General features: G+C 41.8%; 1 protein-coding gene across 2 annotated transcripts in view; it reads left to right on the top strand.

The window, feature by feature from the left end:
• Positions 1 to 3,538: 3,538 nt before the first annotated feature.
• The window catches only part of FHIP2A (FHF complex subunit HOOK interacting protein 2A), a 34,197-nt gene continuing 17,048 nt past the window's right edge, over positions 3,539 to 20,687 (top strand). The window contains exons 1-6 of one of the 2 annotated variants that reach the window (XM_066190871.1): positions 3,539 to 3,798; positions 11,738 to 11,816; positions 13,637 to 13,806; positions 15,960 to 16,064; positions 16,409 to 16,531; positions 19,035 to 19,073. In XM_066190871.1, coding sequence (XP_066046968.1) covers positions 3,754 to 3,798; positions 11,738 to 11,816; positions 13,637 to 13,806; positions 15,960 to 16,064; positions 16,409 to 16,531; positions 19,035 to 19,073 — 561 coding nt within the window. In that variant the 5' untranslated portion in view covers positions 3,539 to 3,753. The remainder of the gene's footprint in view (positions 3,799 to 11,737; positions 11,817 to 13,636; positions 13,807 to 15,959; positions 16,065 to 16,408; positions 16,532 to 19,034; positions 19,074 to 20,687) is intronic. The other variant, XM_066190872.1, reaches the window with a different exon arrangement.

Genomic DNA, 20,687 nt, shown 5'->3' with positions numbered 1-20,687 from the left:
CTAGGGCAAAAAAATTCACCAAATCTTCTGGCTCTCTGAAGCAAAAGTCCAGACTGCAGGAACTTCTTCTGTAATGTAGACAAATGCATCCATTAGACACTGGCCTGGTGCCATCAATCCAAATAGCAGAGAGATTTTCAGATTGAAACGCCAGCACATTATCTCATGGTCACACACCATCTAAATTGATTAAATCTAGACAATTTCATTAATTTGTAAGAAAGAAGAAAGTTCTCAAAAGCTCTACCAATTAGAACAGCCTCACTTTCACACTTTCACTTCCCATATTCAAGCAAAACACTAACTCACTGCATGTGCTTTTCCAAAAAATAGAACTACCTTGCCAAAGAAAAAAATCCCAACCCCAAGCCAGCAGAACTGTGCTCTCAAGGGTACTAAAACAGGTAGCAACACTTGTGTTTATTCCAGTGGAAAAAACATCAAGCATGAGCAGGTAAAGATGTATTGTTGCACAAGACATGACATTGGTAGCCCATCCATAATGGCATCATCTTCAGTTGAATCATCCCGAATGAGAACAAGAAGAATCCAAACAAAATGCAGCCTCAGCTGAGTTCTTCTGCACTGACACTGCTGAAATAATTTTTCCATCAGTTTCCAGTGATTTGCATTACTACTGGTTTGCCAGTATTTATCCGATATTCCCAGCAGTGAGACATACATACATATGGCTGAGAAATTAGAAACTACTTTAAAAGATTGTTTAAAAATATATGTACAATTTGCAAGACATATAAGCACCAAAGACTGGATTCTGCACTTTGGCTACAAATTCAAGCCCAATCTATTGGTTGGTAAATGCAGAGTTATATGCAGAGATTCAATTTGTTTAATAGGCATAGGAAAAACAATTTACATGTAATATTTTCTTTTTTTTTTTTTTTTTTTTACTTTACTGCAAGGCACTTCACATTGAGAAGCCATTTAATAAGAAGTCACTTTTTCAACGAAAATTTTAATTTCAACCACAATGAACAGTTCTGTTTAAATAATAATGCCTTTATATACATCAGTCACTCTCAGAATAATAAGAGGCCCTTAAGCATTACAGAAGTTTTACCTCACCATCTGTGATTCTGTGATTTATGATTTCATAAATTGTTAAGTACGATTAGGAATACTCTCACAGTTATAAAACTGTCTCCTTTTATATCTTCATGATATCTTACTGTCTCTTTATTCATTCTGCTGCTTGGAGATGGGAAAGCCCAAGCACATTTTTGCAGGAAAAAACAGATTGCAAAAGCATCTTAAATGACCATGTTCTCTTAGACACAGATATGCAGGCACCATCCAAATGCAGCACCTGTCCAGTCAATAATCACCCAAACACAGAGATGTTTCATCATATGGCTACCCACATAAAAAATTTACATTTCCTACAAAAATCTATAGAATGTTATATGACAAGTAAAGAATAAGCTGATTTTAAAAAACCCAACATAATTACCTTTTCAATTGACATCAACATATCAAGATTTCTGGATTTTGAGAAGGAAACAGCTCTGCTCTTTAACAACTGCAACAAAGGTGTCCACCTTCAACTAGTATTTACATCCCTAGAGTATTTGGGCTGTAGCTCTCCATGCCTGAAAAGCATAGGGGTAGTAATAGCAATCAGTATACCAGAATCATTAGTAAGACCTCATCACAGCATCTTCAAAGACTTCCCAAATGACACAATTCAAAGAATAGCAGTTAAATAGTAGTTCTGTCCTGTCTTTTGATTAATCTCTCTCTGCATGCTCCTAGCATATGAGGAAGCTGGTGTTCATTCCTCCCCAAAAATGAATGTGGAAGCCTTCCTTCATTTGGTACTACAGGGTCTCTTCCCTTTCCCATACTGGTCTATCACCTTCCCAACACTTCATTCTGCTACCCAGTGCCAAAGCAATCCTGTTCTCCTATGTAAATTTGACAAGTGTCCAAACACTTTCCCAAAACATCACAGTGCTTTCCAGCTACATCTATAACTACTGCTCACCCCACTTTACCTCTGCTTCTCCTGTAGCACTGCAAAATGGGAGGGATGATCGTTTGCTCTGAAGTATTTGATTCCGAGGTGAAATAAAGCCCTCTTTGTCTCCCTTTATCTGTGTGGAAAAAAACCCAACAAACAAACAGTGAAATGGGCAATGTGCACATTGCCCCAGGCCTTGTCATCTGCGGCACCTTGCAAGAGCCATGCCACCCACGCCACCAGCCTCTCACCCAGCAGCAACAAGACAGGATCATTTACCTTTGGAAAAGACCTCCCAGATTGTCAAGTCCAAGCTTTGACCTAATGCCACCACGCTGACTAAGCCATATCCCGAAGTGCCACGTCCACTCATTTTTTGATCACTTTCAGGGGTGGTGATTCCATAACTTGTCACTGACTTTCTGAGCTCATCACCCTTACACTCCTTCGTGAAGAGGTATTTTCTTGAGGATCTCATCATCCCTGTGGATGATAACAGACCCAAAATGTCCCAGCAGACAGCAAGCTGGGCCTTTTGCCGTACATGCCAGGGTTGCTCCATATCCATGCCATGCTGGCAGGAGGATGGAGGCAGCCATCGCCCCACCCTCACAATTCTGAGGGACCCCAGAGACCTTTGTGGAAGTCTGACGGCAGCCTCTGGGAACAGGGACTGTGGAGGTGGGCACCCTTTCCCCTCACCCCAGACAGGGTGTGCCCAGGTGGACAAGAAGGCCAGCGGCATCCTGGCCCATCTCAGGAATAGTGCGGCCAGCAGGAGCAGGGTGTCCTTCTGCACTGAGAACTAGTGAGGCCACACCTCCAGTGCCGTGCCCAGTTCTGGGCTCCTCAATTCAGGAAGGACATTGAGGTGCTGGAATTAGTCCAGAGAAGGTCAAGGAAAATGGGGAAGGGTCTGGAGCACATTTTCTGTCAGGAGTGGCTGATGGCACGGGAGCTGTTCAGCCTGCAGAAAAGGAGGCTCATGGAGGACCTTACCATTCTCTGTAACTGCCTGGCAGAAGGCTGTAGCCAGGTGGGGTCAGACTCTGCTCCCAGGCAACCAGCGGCAGAAGAGGACACAATTTTAAGCTGTGCCAGGGGAGGTTTGGGTCAGTCGTTAAGGACGAATTTCTTCACACAGAGGGTGATTAGACATTGGAATGGATTGCCCAGGGAGGTGGTGGAGTCAGCATCTTGGAGGCGTTTAAGGAGAAACGGGAAACGGCACTCAGTGTCATGTGCTGGTTCACAACGTGGTGCACGGTCGTTGGACTCGATGATCTCAGAGGTCTTTCCAATCTAACTGATTCTGTGACTGTGATTCACTTCCCTGCCCGGGAGTTGCCTGCGAAACCGGCGGCCGGCTCGGGGCACAGGAGCGCCAGCCCGGCACTGCCGCGCACTGCCCGTGTCCCGCCCCGCCCGCAGCCCGGGGCCTGCACAAGCGGCCCGGCCGGGCGGGAACTCCCGGTGGGCAGCGCCCGGGGCCGGGCGGAGCGGAGCGGAGCGGGGCGGGCAGAGCCGGGCCGAGCTGTGTGCAGGGGTGGCGGCCCCTGCAGGCCACCCGCAGCCTCGGCAGCCGCCGCCTCGCAGCCGGCGGTGTCAGTGCCACGGTGTCCGCCGGGGAGCGAGAGGCAGCGCCGGCGCCCGCCCGCCCGATCCCCGCGGCCAGGCCCCCGTATGCAGCCCTCACCCTGGAGCGGCGGCGGCGGCGGATCGAGGAGCTCTCGAGGTCCTCCCGGCAGCGGTTGCTGCAGTCGCGGGACAGGATGTTCTCCAAGTTCACCTCCATCCTGCAGCACGCCGTGGAGGCGGTAAGGCCGCCGGCGGGCCCGGCCACGCCGCGCCGGGGATGCGATCCGGGCCTAGCGCCGAACGCGGGGCGGGGGCTCGCAGCGGGCCCGGCGCCCCTTCCCCGCCGCCCCCCGGCGCCGCTGCCGGCGGGGCCCCGCTGGGCGCGCGTCCGCCCCCGGCTCGGCCCGGCCGCGGGCGGGGGAGGCGGAGGCCGAGCTGCCCGGGCGGGCCCCGGTGGGAGCACGAGGGGAACGAATCGCCCCAGCGCGGCCCCGGGGAGCCGGGGGTGCCGGGGCAGGAGGGAGCGGACGCAGCCCGGGCGGCCCCAGCGCGGCCTCCGGCTGTCACCGCCGGAGCCTGCCGGGCCTGACGGCAGCCCTGGCCCGGCCCTGGCCCGGCCCTCGCCCGGCTGTTCCAGCGAGACGAACAATAAAGGAGAGGAATCAGGAAACTCCCCAGGATTTCCATCTCGTTGTGACCACCAGACAATAGCCGCCGTCACCGGCGATTCTGCGGGGTGTCGTCCGTTTCAAAGCGGCGCTTTCCATCGCTGGTGTATTTAGCGGTGGTGTGCGGGGCTCGGGGGCCGCGGCGCCGTGTGTGCAGCGAGGTTCCCCGGCGGGGGCTGGCACGGCTGTGCTGGGCAGAGGAAGCGGGCCCTGTTCTCCAGCTGCCATTGCTGCAGGCCGCTGTCGGCACTGCCTGGACACACCATTTATTTTTTGCTTTTCAGTGAGGCGGGGTCTTGGTAATAATTCCCCTGCCTTTCAGGCCCTCTCCCAGTAAGCCAGCACATCCAGGAGACTTGAGTGTGAAGAGAGGGTAAAAATGGGCAGTGAAATACTGAAATGAAGGTGGGAAGTGTAGAAGAAAAAAATGTTCAAATGGTTGAAAAAAGAGCCTGCACGCCAAATCCAAATGATTGAAACAAGAGCCTGCATGCCAAATCCTGCCTCATCTGAGGGGCAGCCTTTGTGCGTTAATGTATGCTTTGATGCTGCGCTTGAGCATACGCCTGTCTTTATATGAGCCTGCAGTTCTGCAGGAGTATTCAGGTTTAAAAGTTAAGCATGTGTTCATTAATTGCGGGTTCCGAGTTGGCTTTTTTAATGGTGTAGTGGCATTTGGAAATAAATGTTTTAAATAATTTAAATAATGAAACGTTTTATTTGAAAACATTCTGACCACATGTGAATGCGTTCAATAGACAGTGCTTTCACTGGGGAGGAAACAGAAATTAGTGCCTGCCTGACTAAAGAAAGTTTGTTGCAGTGAGCTGTGCCACATTTTGAATAACAGAAATAAGAGTGGATGACTGAGAGATGCAGGAGTGGAGGAGAAGGTAATCTTTCAGGCCTACCAATTTAAGACATCCAATAGATGTTATTATTAGGAGAGTGTTTACATTATTGATGTGTGCAAAAAATAAGAAGAACTGCATTTATTGGAGATCCAGTAAAAAATAGCAAAAAACAAATGAGCTGAATGGAACAGGAGAAAAGTAGAGGTAGTAGGGACTAGACGCTCTTTTCTGATTAAAAAAATCCAAATGAAAGTACAGAAACATATTGATACCATCATTTTGCAAGTGAGTGCTGTCCAACAACATGCTGTTTGTCCTTGCTCAACTCTGGTGTCCCATTTGCCAATTGCCTCATCCTGCCACCACCACTGTGGTGGATCTCTTGATAAACACTGCACTATTGCATTTACAGGATGGTGACAAATACCAGGCACCACATACTAGGAATGAAACATGGAATTGCAAAAGCAGGAAGACCATAAGAATGTTTCTTACTTTACAAGTTTGACCCACTAATACAAAGACAGAACTGAGAAATACAAATTTTTAATCAGTTTGGGGGCTGTACGTGGCTTTGTTTCATTCTCCCTGTAGTAAAAAGAGGTGATCTGCTTAGCTTTGCTGTGGGGAAATGAAAACTGTTGTAAATACTAAATATTGGCTTAGTCCACTTTGATGCTGCTTGCTTTTTCAGAACAAAGAGAATTTGGAACATCATTTTTGCTTACTGTTTTTGCTGGGGGGCAAGTGTAACATGGACAGACTCAACTGGATTCTTAACCCTGAATATCAGCAGTAGAACTAGTAATTAAAGGATCAGTTCTCAAAAGTTTTGGGTGCCTACCCCAGAGTAGGTAGAGTTGCAACTGTACAGTTTTCTGCTGAGCTGGACACTTAAATACACTTGAAGAGCTTGGGTTTAGCTTTCACGGGTGGGATTCCTTAAATCAGAGTGGTTTGGGTAGCTCTTCTGCCCTGTCCTTTCTCCTGCCCATCACTTACATAACGCTCCTGCCCTGCCTCAGGGCCCACAGGCCTGCAGACTTTAGAGATGCATTTAAACAGTAAAGGTTCCCATGCTGTTAGATAATGGTTGTTATCTTACCCTCAATACGCCATCCCTCTGAACCCTGACGAGGAGTTCCAAAGGTTGACAGCCTGATAGACATGGCACTATTTGCCTTTTACTTGTTGTCAGTGTATCGCTCTTGAACTGTCTGCCCTTGTGACAGGACTGTGCTTGAGGCAAACGTAAGGGAGCAGTTGCTTTTTACTAAGGTTTTTTCTTACCAAGGTTTTTCCCCAGAGAGGTTGTGGTGGGACACAAGACTAGCCTGGATGGGGCTTAAAACAGCATGGCCTTGTAGAAAATGTCCTGCCCATGGCAGTGGGGTTGGAACTAGGTGGTCTTTTAAGGACCCTTCCAACTCAAACCTGTCTGTGATCCTATGATTCTGCTTGAATAACACAAAACTTTCAGTCTTTTCTGACTAAATTTCCCAAGTGTTTGAAACCATATTCCTGATTTTCATTACCACTGAATTCTAGTTTTCTGCCACCTCTTATCTTATGTCAATCCTGCCAATATTTTAGATGCTTTTTTGCTTTTTGGATTTCTCATCCAGATGAGCAAGCACCACTGTGTTACCCTGCCAACAGAGCATCCTTAAATTGAGTTGGATGTGTTGGATGTGTTAGTGAGAATGGTGGAGAGGACTGCTGTCTTTGTTCTGTTACTTCAGGGCAGAATAGAAATGCTGTTGCTTCATGGGGTTCATATTATTAAATCTGTGACAGTTTATATATAGCTTGTCCTTAAGATATTTTCTCTTTGCTATGCATTTCTGATGTACTTTCATCCCAAAGGGCTGTCCATGAGCACTACATTGTCAGCAACAACAAGATGTAGTGTACAATAACAAAGCGGCAAGTTAGACTTATTTTTCTCTTATCTTGTGCTTTTCACTCATGTTTCCCTAGACAAAGTAACTTGTCTGTGAAGTGGCCACTCAGTGTTCAAAGGACTTTAGTTTGTGTTTGATTTGGGCTTTTGGATGTTTCACCTCAATAGTCAGTTCAAAGGGATGTTTTTTAGCTGTGTTCCTTGCAGGAAAAATAAAATTTTGGTTGGCTTGAATTTTGCAATTTGCTGTCAAACAGGAATATTTGTACCACACAATTGAATGAATGAGGATTTTGGTGCCTGCTGCACATTCTTGGGACCCCCTCTCTACCAGCCTATTATTCAGCTGTATCTCTGACACTGGTATTGCTTTCAGGTAGCTTCTGTTTATATTTTGAAGAAGAACTCAGCTTTGAAAGAAACCAAGTCACTTGGTACAGGCAGTGCTCCAAAATCATGAACTGCATAACTGATTAGCACAGAATTTGTTCCTCTTGAACCCACTTCATTTGATGTAATGACCTTACATTATTCGTTGTTTTAATGTTGCGCTGGTATTGGCAAATTAGATGACAAAATTTAATGCATGACTTGCAAACATGTGCAGTCTTAATTTTATATATGAGAGCAGTGGCCATTATAAACTCTGTGCATTCATCAACTGAAGATCAAGTAAACCTTCAAGCATTAGTCCTTTTTCACATTTTCTCTCAGACCATTCACACTGGTACAGTAGTAAGACTGAACAAAAGCATCAAGTGACTGTGTCAGTCAGGGCAGTGTGCATGCACTTCCCCTTCCTTTCTCTTTGACCCAGTTTCTGCTCTCTTTTTTTACTCTGGCATCTGACCAGACAGTACCTGTTATTTTTTTATCCAGTGTTCTCTTTCCTTTGTGAATTTACCCTGAAGATATTGAGGCATATCACCACCTTTTGATGTTACCATCCTCTCCAGTATTGAATTACGCTTCTGAAAAGCATACATGAAAAATATGACAATGAATTTTACATGCACAAAAGCATTGCTGTTAAATACTGCATATATGTAAGTTTCTGTGCTCATTATGTTTTGGGGGTTTTTTTGCTGCCGAAACACAAATTCTGTATGCTTTGGAAAACGACATGGAATTGTATTTTGGATGGGTTTTGTCATGAGCACACTGTAGTTCAGGTCAAAGATCTCTTGCTCTCCTGAGAGCAGCACTTTCCTTAGAAGGAGTGGGCTTTGATTATTTGTTCCATATTGTCAGCAGAAGGATGAGGCAGCATGTGTTAAGTTCAGCTCCCTCCCAGGAAGCCCAACTGCTGGAGCTGGGCACCAGATGGAAGATCCTGCTAATCAATGCCTGCTCCAATGGGCTGTAGTTCAGTGGTGCTCAGTGAATTTCAGCTGTTTCACGTATCAACACCTACACTGCAGCCTTGAAGGTCATGGGGGCTTTTTCCCCAGAGGAGAAGAACTTCACTTTGAGATTAGGAATCAGGAAGAACATATTTAATTACATCAGGATTAATTACAGAGTCACAGAATATTCTGTGTTGGAATGGACCCACAGAGACCACCAAGTCCAGTTCTAAAATGAATGGTCCATACAGAGATCAAATCCCCAACCCTGGTGTTATTAACACCATGCCCTAACCAGCTGTTGTAATTGTGAGAAATAACTGCATTTTTAAGGTGTCTCCTTCAAATTAGACAAGTAGCAGGAATTAATGGCCTTCTCAAGGAATTCTGGCTTGCTTTGGAATCTCCACAGAAATATGAATACTTAACACAATGGAGTGGTTATTCAGGCTGGCAGCTGTAACATGTATTTTATCTCTGCTGATAGCTAATAATTCATCCTAAAATAGGAACTATAACCTAGTTAACCCTGTTCTAGTAGGGTTAAAGCATGTCAGCCAAGTATTACAGTTTCCTAATTCTTTCCAATGCTTGGCTTTGTATACATGCAGGCTGGTATTTTGGTCTTTACCTTGAATTCGTGTCTGAATAACTAAGTTAAGAGGATTGCTTGGGATTTTTTTTTTCCTTTATTATTGTTTGTTTGTTTGCTTGTTTTCTTGTGGGTTTTTGTTGGGCTTTTTGATCAGTAAACACTTATCTCAAAATAATCTTGCTGGGGTTACATCTTCAGTTGGTGGCAATATTGATGGTGTGTTTCCAGTAGGCTGCACTGCCCAGGTGTACACATATGTTGACGTTATCTCTGCTATGTCTGGCTTGCAGTCTTGATCAGAGAAGACTCTGAAATCACTGGGTATTTTAATTTGAAAGGGCAGGACCTGTCCCTGAATTATTTTTTCACCTCTGAGAAGAGTCCCTAGAGGCATTTGTTGGGAGGGAGAGTGTCTATATCCACAGTTCGCTCCCATGGTGGATAAATTATTGATAGTGCTGAGAAGTGAAATCCTTTTCCTGGCACTGCTTAGAGGCACTAAATTCATCTTGAGGCAGATGAGACAAGAAGAAGTGGAGAGGAAAATCACATCAGCCAAGGATAAATCTTTAATGTTATCTTTCATGTGTTACTTTGGAAATAGAGTGGTCTGAGAGGCCTGTATTCCTCAAAAGTTGTCTCTGGGTTATTCATCAGCTGGTGTTGAGATTTTGATACAGATTTTTTTAACAGAAATGATCATTACATTGCTTGAAATTCACATCTAGAGCAGCTAGCGTGACAAACAGAGCACGATACACACTATCATGCTCAATCTTCAGTTTGTTTGGTTATTCTCCTGAATTTCAATAACCTAGTAAATGTCAGAGTAAAATAAACTGGTTTTGTGTAGTGTGGGGTGTTCAGATCCTCTGTGGTAGCTGCTGTGCTAATGTGCTGCTCTGAGTGCTCAGCCATGGAATTCAGTGAGTGCACAGCCTGTCAGGGAAAGGATAAGCACTGTCAGTTTGATTTCCTGGTTGCCATTTCCAAGGACGCATTTCCACCCAGGATGCAGACAGAGATAGTTGCCCAGCACCACTACTTTTCCAGAGTCTTGCATTTCAAAGTCCTGTGTGCAAAAGGCCATTAACAATTAGCATTGCACTTATCTTGGCATGTCATATGCTCGTCATATACTGGGCTTTACAACTTTCCCAAGATAGATTTAAGTGTCATTAAATTCAAGGCAAAGAAAAGACTGATGTGGAAAACGTCCAGGGCTTTTTCAAAGAGTCCAACACCACCCAGTAAAGACCGTATGAGCCTGAACTGTGCTAGACTGTGTATGAGCCCTGTGCCCTGAGCCCTTGTTTGCCCAAGAACTGAGACAGCGCAGCACATTTTAGACCCTACGGGGGGATAGTAGAGGAGTTCTGAGTTATTGGTCTCAAATCTCTATCTGTACCTCCTGGGGAGAAAACTTCCTTCGGTTAACCTTTCTCTGTGAGATTAACTATCCCCTGGCACAGGTTCCTGGAGTGGCTGTGGAGTCTCCATCCTTTGATATATTCAAAAGCCATCTGGACATGCTCCTGAGCAGCCAGCTCTAGGTGACTGTGCGGTAGCAGGGGGTTAAACTGAGTGATCTCCAGCAGCCCTTTCCAGCTTCAGCCCCTCTGAGGTGCTGTGAAGGAAGAAGGACTGGACTCCATATCCTGTCTGGATGGTTCAACTCCTTACCCTTCCCAAACAGACACAGCAGTTTATAGTTGGGATTCTTTCTGTTTGCCCACAGGGCTTATTGCTGCCATCCTGTCAAGTGATAATCCCCTATTTCAGGATGGCCTCTAAAAGAATGACTTGAGGACTTAATGGTCCAAAAAAAAAAAAAAAAAGCCTCAAGCAAGTAGGATTAGGCCTCTATAACAACAGATCCCCATGTGACCTATTGAGTGGTTGGGGTTTTCCCTATAGGATTCCTGATTTTACCAGCTCTAAACATTAATGGGCACAAATTCAGTGTTTGTCTCAGCTCTCACTTCGGAGAGCAGAGTGCTGAGATGATTGTGGTCCTTTTCTCACAGGCTGCCTGTGGTGTAATGGGCCGCAGGCCACCTGTGTCTCGGTGGGGACCTTCTTGCACGATGTTATTCCTGGATGCTGCTCACACCCAGCCAGCCATCCCAAACTCCTCCGGGAAAGAAGAAACTTTCTTTTCTTGCAGAAATGAAATAAGAAACATATTTGTCAAAAAAAAAAAGAACAACCTGCCAAGTTCTGGGTGTGGGCCTAAAAAAGCCCCAAAAAAACCAAAAATGTGCACCCAAAAAAAACCCCAAAAACAAAAACCACCAAACCCAAACTAAAAACTGAACACAGATCTTTTAAAAGAAGTTGTGGCTAAACAGGATAAAAGGCATGGCAAAAACTGGATGAAGCAACTAATTGGTATTTTAAGGGAGCACACAGAGAGAACAGAGTGTGCAGAAAAGGAAGGCGGCATCAAGAGCAGATGTAAAAGAAGATGATTTTTTCCAACAGGACAAAACTGTGGTCTAAACAATACAAACATACATTTCTAGTGTTGCTTTGCTGTAGGAGCAATTGCTTTTGTTCTTCAAATAGGTTGTCTGGTGATAGAGACATCACAGAGATTATTACTGATGTTTACAAGGCAGGCAGTGTGGCATGGGGCTCGGCCATGAATAATGAATGTAGTCCTTGTTAAAGGTAAACGAGCAGAGAGTAACAATTGTAACACTATCTGCAGCACTTCCAAGTGTAAGATAAAACAGAATTTAATCTCTGAGCAAGTATGTTCATTCCATTTCTAACTGTTTTTTGTTTGTTGTGTTTTTTTTTCCCATAGCTCGCACCTTCCCTTCCACTACAAGAAGATTTTGTTTACCACTGGAAAGCAATCACCCATTACTACATAGAGACCTCAGGTAAAAGAAGAAAGCATCCTGGGTTTGTCTTTTTATTGTGGAAACTAGAATTCACAATTTCAGTGTTTTTAAAAAGTAAAGATTAAAAAATACTAAAACGAGTTATGTCTTTAGTCAAAAATACTGACAATAATGACTAGTAATTAAAAATATGATGTATTTCCACCCATAAAAGTGAGCATGAAAAATGGCTGAAGTCTTGTTTCCTGAGTACTGTGTAGAGGACTGCACCTTTTTACATCTGACCCAGTTTCTGCCTTCACATACTCTCTTTAATCTAAACAGACAGCTGCAGAAATGCAGTCCCTGCTGTTAACATTTTCATTGCTTTGCATCAGGGATTTTCTTTTCTTTGCAAAATTTGAACAAAAGTAATTTTGTGGTCATAGATTTTCCCAGACACAGATGGATTCCACGTGCTCAGTATTGTTCAGCCTTACTCAGATGTTATGCTGCTCTTGTTAAAAATGAGTATTATGATGAAATATGACTGTAGTTGCTTTTTTTTAAAAAAAAAGGCAACTTCCCTGGTTTGGGTTTTTTTCTACAGTTATGCAGCATGTAAATTTTTAATTTTGGACATAGTTATGAAACAGTTATGTTTTAAAAGAGAGTGTTGCTGTGCTTTCCTCAAGCATATTAATTCTGACCTTCTGCTGCAAGAGCTGTTGAATCTGTGTTTGTGTCTGATGATCTTGTTTATATCAATATTTACTCGTAAAACTGCAACATGACCCTTGGTTCCAATACCCATCTTTTGGAACACTATGTGATGTTTCCAAAGGTGGAAATGACAGGGTGGCAGGGAAAACTGACACCTGCAGTGACGTGGTGCAGAATAAAAGCTGACCTCTCTCCCGGAGTTTCAGAAGTCTTTTGAAAAACAAGTTTCCACTCGGTGGATATATTTCTGTCCTCTGCAGTAGGAGTAGAATTATGTGTAGGAAATTCAAGCAAAACACTCCAGGCTAAATGGAGGTTGTGGCAGAGACCAAACTCACTCTGACATGGCAGAGTGTGATGTTGTTGCCAGTTGCATGCAAGTGACAAGTTATTTTTAGATTATTGCGTAAACAGTACTAACCATTTCCCTAGGACAGTTGTTCCAGTAGAATTCAGCTGAAAAACATAAAAGAGGAAAATCTTCATGTGTGGATATGTTCTGCAATATGTGAATGCCAGTGGCACAAATCCACTGCAGTTTAATGACTTCAATATAATAAAATCAACATTTTACCCTTTCCTCCATTAAGTTTGACAGAATTCTATTTCAATGCAGAAAGTACAAAAGAGAAATTTAGTAGCTTTTAGAGAACAAACAGCATAGAGTTTGAATTTTCTTTGTTGTTACCAGGAGAAAAGCCATTTATTTAGTTATCTAGTTTATAAAGGAACTGATCAGCTGCAAATTAAGCTGATGTTAGAGGCCATTCACAGATTCAAGAATGCTGCATGCAGGGTCAAAGAGGAAGTTATCAAGACGTAGTGCATATTAAACAGAAGATTGACAGTTGTACCTTTCCCTCCCTTGGCTTGCTCTCTGGCAGTAGGAATTTTCCTTTTTTGACCGTGTAATTAATGCATATTTCGAATTTTGGCACTTCACTTTTTCCTCCTTGCAAGGTCAGATATCTGCCCAATGCATATTCCAGTGTACGTGTTCAGATACAGTTCTGAAAGTTTTAAAACATGTTAAAAACTTGCACTTTATATAAGGTTCTTTAAATGGATGTCATGTTTATAAGTCTTATATGTGGAACTGAACTTAAATATGTGGGCAGTTTTTAAATCATTCTTAATTGCCTATTTCTTTTATTTAGATGACAAAGCTCCTGTGACTGATACCAACATTCCCTCCCACCTGGAACAGATGTTGGATATTCTAGTTCAAGAAGAAAATGAGAGGGAATCAGGCGAAACAGGACCATGCATGGAATATTTGCTACATCACAAGATTTTGGAGACACTCTACACTCTAGGAAAAGCTGATGTATGTATCTCTCAGCAGAACAGATTATGTCTTGTGTGAGCTCCTAGTTGTGATAGAGACTGAAGTTCTACAGTAGGTGGTAGTGTGGGACACTGAACTCTAGCAAAGAGCTGCTTGCTTATATTACAAATATACCAACGTATATTACCAGCAAATTGCAAATAACAGCCTTTTAGAGGTGTGATCAGGGTGAGACAACCTCTGAGGTGCCGGCTGAGACAGAACCCTGAGACTCACCACTCTGATAATGCTGATTGTGATACTAGAAGTAGGAGAAACATTTTTCTTCAGTCTGTAGTTTTTCTGGCTACTACAAGACAGTATTATGCCTCTGTGTCCTTTGTGAAATGCTGGGGGATTCTTGGGTGAAAAGTGCTGTGTTAAATAGAAATTTTCAGTTAACTTTCCTGTGTGTGTTGAGCTCTTGCTCAGAAAGACTTTGGTATCAGAAAGCATTAATTTGAGTTGATCTCCAGACAGACTTCATACTTTGGCAGTGTTGTCTGGTTCTTCATGTCTGCTTTGTGGCACACATGAAGTTACCTTGATTTTCTTGGTCCATCCTTGTTGCTGTCTTTCTTGGCAGACTTCTGGGCTAAAATGTGTGTGGTTGGGTGGATCATGGAGTGAATTAGCTTGGCAGCCCTTGTGGTGGAACATTTTGTATCACAGTGCAGATGCAGTTAGGGAGGCATTTATCCTGTTCCAAGGATAAATGGAGCTCTCCAGGGGTTCCTTCTCAGTCAATCTTTTACACATTTTCATGAGTTTTTAATCCATTTTACATAAATAAGCAACACAGGACAGTGGCTGTTTGAGCCTGAGACATTCCTTGCTCTGTAAGGGCCAGAGATCTGTAGTACCTGTTACTGTACCAACTGTCCTAGAGTCAGGCTAATATACCTGCTCCAGCTGGGCTTAAAACCACAGCACTGCTGTATTAAAGGCATTTGCTCAGAGATACAGCTCATTCAGTAATCTCTAAAATTTGTCAAGAAACCAAGATGAAATGGTGACATATGTGAAGCGGGTAATTAGTAGTGTGTTTCTAAGAGTTGAGAGAAGTCATTCTGTACTCATACAAATATGTCTGTACAGGAAATTCTTGTACAGCCTGTCTTTACACTTTGCCACTTGTGAGTTGATACATCTGAAGTAAACACACAGTTCAGTGCTTGCAAGATGTTGCAAAGATCTGGTGCAAAATGAATAGTTCCCTTTCACAGCAGTCAGTTAGACTTACTGCATTACTGTGGATGTGCCCTGATGGTACGTATCCTGCCATTCTCTTCAAAGGATTGCTTGACAACTCAGCAATGATTAGGGATTAAAAATAGAGAGATAATTGCTTAGAAAGGAGAGCCAGGTTAGGCTGTTGCCACCTCAGCTGCGTTCAGACATGCAGTGAACCAGAGGAGGGAAATTATGTGGGTTAAAACTAACAGCATTTATTAACATGGTAGAACACATTAGTTTGGGGGAATTTAGCTGGAAACAAAGGTACATAAAGGCCCACAAGCCATCAGATCTCCTGGAGATAGGAAAGTCCTTTCATGTGATGTGGTGCATTAGGGACGGTAGAACAAGGGTCTGCATGTTCCACAGATATTTGTGATTTATATTCTGCTCAGGAAAAGCAACAGCTTTCTCTTGTCCTGGACCATCTGTGCATTTATAAACACTTTAGCTGGCTAAGGTTAATTGCTCATGACTTTAAGAAACCTTCTGTAGGTATTAAGATTTTTATAGTTTATCAGTCTGTATTTGTATGTACTGACTCACTGAATTGCTGGATTTTGTGGCACAGTACCTTAGAAGACATCTGACCTGTAGCAAATTAATTCCAAGTTAATTTACCCTTATCACTGTAATGATACGGAATATTTTCTGGAAAGATTGGTGGAAGTTTGCCCTAGAGCAATTAACTGAAAGTATGAATAATTTGAAAGAGAAAACAGTAATGAGATGCAACATTTTTTATTGATCTCTGCTAATATTGATAAAAGTAATATGTTAACAGATGATGACTTTGTAAAAAATCCTTTTGGTTAAATCATTGCTGTTTAATTAGCCATTCAGAGTGAAAAATTTACATCTGTGTTTTTCTCCACATTTATTGTATTTTTATTGTTGTTCATCTGTTTTTGTTTCAGTGTCCTCCAGGAATGAAACAGCAAGTTCTGGCTTTTTTTACCAAACTTCTTGGAAGAATACGGCAACCTCTTCTTCCCCACATAAATGTGCATAGGCCAGTGCAGGTACTGTTCAGATTTTAAATAAACTATATTTTTGCATGACAAGTTTCTTTTATTTTGCTGTAGCTAATGTTATCTTTAATTCTTCCGTTGTCAAGTGAATTTGTAAGGAAATTGCTTAGGTGCCATATCAGTTGGGTTTTTTTAATGTGCTGATGATTAGAGCCCTGGACTGCCACTGCAATACAGGTCATAAATAATGAAGAAAACTTGTTCATAGCAGTCTAAATTCAGAGCAAATGTTCCACTTATAAATAATTTTAGTGTGTATACAGAAAAATAATTCGGTTTATTATTCTGAGGAAAAGCAATAACTTTCTGTCTTAATTGTTCACTTTATGTGACAGAAATTAATCAGACTGTGTGGTGAGGTTCTGGCAACACCAACAGAAAATGAAGAAATTCAGTTTCTCTGCATAGTATGTGCAAAGCTGAAACAGGATCCGTACCTGGTCAACTTCTTCCTTGAGGTGAGTAAATCAATTCCAAATTTTACACTTGTATTCACTGTGTCATATACAAAATCTGGTGGAGAACTGGTGGTGTCACATTGTGCTTCATAGCTTAGTTTTCATTCCATCTGCTGTTTTTTATCCTGTGATATTAGAAGTCTTGTTGTTGGGAATTTTTTTTTTCTCCCAGAGACTTTATGCATGTGATTTTCACTAGAATTTCATTCAGGGCTCAGAAATACACCTGCCCAAGGTACTTTTCCTTTGCCATGAAAGTACCATTAGAGCAGTGATATGAATTGCAGTGTAGAACACTGTGTGAGGGAGACCTTGGCTTTCTTGTGGTGTTTTTATCATCCCAACAAAGACCAAGGGACAGATTGCAGAGGGCACTGAAACCTTGCAAGTTGCTGAGTGTTCTGCAGGAGTGGGTCCTTATTTGGTAGTGGCACATATGTTGGAGCTGCAGTGCCAGCTCACAATCTACAACACACCATCTTCTATCTGTAAGACAGCCTGGAAGTATCTTTACTGCCTCCTTTAACATGTGGCATTATGAAATCAGAGTGGGAGGATAAACAGTTTCTAGACTGACTTTTCCTATTTAGAAGGACCATAAAGCAATCAGTTTATAAAAGTCCATTTAAAAATGCCTCTTGCTCCCACTTTGCTGTTTCCTATGGTGATACAATCTCTATTAATTACATAAGACTGCTGAAAAATATTCCTTCAGGACTATTTTACAAGCTTTCCACAAACAAGGTCTGTGACAGCAGAGGCTGCAAAACTGCAAGAGGATGTTATTTTCTATTAGTATGTGATTATCATTTGCATGTCAGTAGTAAAGAATCCATCTTGACTTTATTTTTACCTTAATTAAGTATTATCCTGGTTACAATTGTATCCACTGTAGTTGTACAGGCAACAGAAATGGTATAGGGATTGAAAAGTTAATGTTTAAACATTAGAAGCATTCAGTAGCAAACTACTGCATACATTACATGCAAAATATGGTAAAATTCTGAAGCAGGATTATTTTTAGTGTTATTTGTGTAAGTTGTATGGTTTAAGCCTCTTAAATGGTGCCCTTGCAATCAAACCTGAGAAGCCCAGTCACAAGAACCACAAGTGTTTTGTCCCACTTTATTAGTGTTCTTCCCCAAAATAGCGAGATTCCAATATTAACAAACAGACATGGAGAAACAAATGATTCTGAGTTTCAAAGGGGTCTCTAGTTTCACAAAATGCTGGCTGTGGAGTTCAGGCAAGCTGGCAAACATTTCTTGTCGCTCTTGTTATTTTACAGTATTACTCTAGGTGTTGTAGCCTAAAGCATTTATCTTCACAATTTGTGATGGTTGTTTCCAGATCAGTTATGTGGGGTGCAGAATTGTACTTCTTTGGAATAGGATATTCTGGTTGTTCACATTTGGCCTCTTAGAGGTGCTGTTGTAACTTGATCATTTTAAAATGCATGAAAGGGTAAATTCACGGAATTCTGTGTGGCATTTCTGTCTCCAATGTCTAACACTTATAAAGATGAAATGCAGATGGATCTCTCCAGAGAGTGTTTGTGTCTGTTAGTTTTGCTTCCTTCTTCGACTGTTTCCAGTCAGTTTATACAGGATCTTATGAACACAAAAAACTGAGTGTGTACAAACTCACTTCCTTTGTTTGATTCCATACCAAATAGTTTGTTGATAGAATGCTGGTTTCTATTTAAAATTTAATATATATATATATATATATATATATATAAATTAGATTATATTGGTGAATCAATATAGGTGAAATCTGTCACCTATATTGCTTAACCAATAAGCCTACATGGCATAACTGTATTGCTTGGGCAAGTTAAGTCTGTTGTGGACATAAGAACTTGAAGAACTTCATTTTACTTTTTTAAAACTTTATAATCCCTATACTAATTTTATTTTGGTTTTAATGTATTCCTTTTTGTTTAAATTGAGTTTTCCTAGTTCTTGTGCAGAGAGAAAGAGTATACATGGTAATGTTTGTTTATCACCTCTACCTCAGTTATGTTTTAGGGTAAACTTGCCTATCTCCTCTCATCCCATCTTAGTTGAGATACTCCTTTGCAATTGATTGTTTGTGGCAAAGGGACACTTAACGCTCTGTGCTTCAATTTCTGCTCTTGAGACCTTAAAAAAGTTCTAATATAGTAGCTAAATAGTTGTGCCTTGATTTTATGGAATGAACAGTAGTTTCACTATACACTTCTACTTTCAGTACTATCAGTTATCACCTTTATATTTATCACAACAAATTAAGTAGATATTCCCATCAGCTGTGATATCACTGGATGTTTTCGTAGAACTCTTTTTAAATCTATCAGAATTTAGATATGGCATTATCCGCCACAGATTTTAAAACTGACGTTTACAGATCACAGAAAAACAAAAGTGTGGTTTTATATTATCTGCTCTTTGTTAATGCTGAATTCTCAAGTACTTTGTTTAGAAAGCATTGAATATGTGTTTTATGTAACCTTTTCTATTAGGTCATTCAGGATCCTGTTTTGCACCTTTGCAGGAGGCAGGTGAGCAGCTGAGCTGCAGAATTGCATGATTAAACAATAGGAAGCTTAAATACACACAAAGATTCTGCCTGTGTGTTGCTCAATGTACAAACTGTTTTGTGTCACCTGCCAACATAAGAGAAATGAGCTATGGACACATTTCTAGGGGCATTCATACGTTTATATATGTTAGTTCTCTCATCACTGCCTTAGCTAAATGAACAATGGCCTTTCAAATGGCAGAAGAATCCAGATATGAAGTAATAAGCCACTGTAAGATGAAATAAGTATTTTACAGAATATTGCCCAGTTTTTGAAAAATAAAAAAAAAAAAAAAGGCTTTTCCATTTAACAACCCTACCTGCGGCTTGAGTGGTGCCAGCAACAGTGTAAAGTCCAGGATTGAAATGCTGTTCCAAGCTTTATGTGCAAGGGTCAGTGTTGTGATTCAGACATTTCTGTGAATTGATGAGGAAGATGGGACAATACTGAAGGCCTACAGAAGTTCTGCTGATGGACACACTCGGTTCAGACAGACACCGTTTGTTGCTTTGCCAGCCTTGCACTTTTCACACTGTCAAAAAAAACCCCCAAACTATATTGAAGCAGTAATTTTTCTACTGCATTCAAAGATCATCTTTATTTTGTAGCATGCAGTCTGCTGCTTTTACCACTGGTTTGCTTCTCCAGGGAATTGGTTCTGTGAGTGCATCAGAATGCTCAGAGGCAATTCCCCACAATGAATGCGCGGCACTCGAGCAAGTGTTCACAGCAGCTCTCCAGTTTGCTGCCTGACTGTCATGTACTCAGTCCCTGCTGGTTTGTCTGTACTAAAATCCATTAACCCCAGATGGTTAGTATTTTAAATTATTAATGCTTGAGATATCTGTGGAATAATTTTGGTGTTATCATAGAGAAGGGAACCGTTTGGATTTATAATCTCACTACAGTTCTCACTTGAAAGAAATGTCTTGTGCTGCATTCTAATTTATGATTCCAATAAAGTATTCTTCACCTGCGCTTATGCCAGAAGAACACTGAATTCTTGCCTTTCTGTGAGTTTCTTCATGGTATCACAGACCACAAATTTAAATGTCTTTTTATGTGCTGGAGACAGTTTTATGGGAAGACAGATGCGTTGCCTTTTTTCAGGCAAAGCAGAGATGGTTTGGAGCTTCCAAGACAGTTCTCTGCGACCTTTTAGAGTATCCAGTGCCCAGTGCTAACTTCTAATATCTTCTGTCCATTCAATCTTCTCATGTTTTTCTTGTTAAGAAACCAAATTTGAGAGTACTCTGCTGTCAGAAAAGGTATTTCTTTCCTTTTCCTGTTGAAGATAAAATCTCAAGAAATTTAGAATTATTTTACCTGTGTGATTCCAGCTGGAAATGGTGTTTCAGACATTAGATGAATGTGAGGCCTTGACAAAGAAAGGAATGTTTTATAGTAAGTGCTAAGTTCTAAAGGTGCACACGTAAAATAAATTAAAACCTCTATCAAATTGTGGACAAATCAAGTGAATTTGAGCTTTCAGTAGCAAAAGAAAAAGCTGCCATCCTTTTGTAAATGGCATATTCAGCCTTGAAGCCAAGTGTATAGGGCTTAAAAAAATATAAGCAGATTTAAAAGTGTCCT

The sequence above is a fragment of the Chamaea fasciata genome, unplaced genomic scaffold (genome assembly GCF_029207755.1).
Source record: "Chamaea fasciata isolate MVZ Bird 193981 ecotype frontalis unplaced genomic scaffold, bChaFas1.0.hap1 SCAF_9, whole genome shotgun sequence".
Lineage (NCBI taxonomy): Eukaryota > Metazoa > Chordata > Aves > Passeriformes > Sylviidae > Chamaea > Chamaea fasciata.
This window is presented reverse-complemented; position numbering and strand designations above follow the sequence as displayed.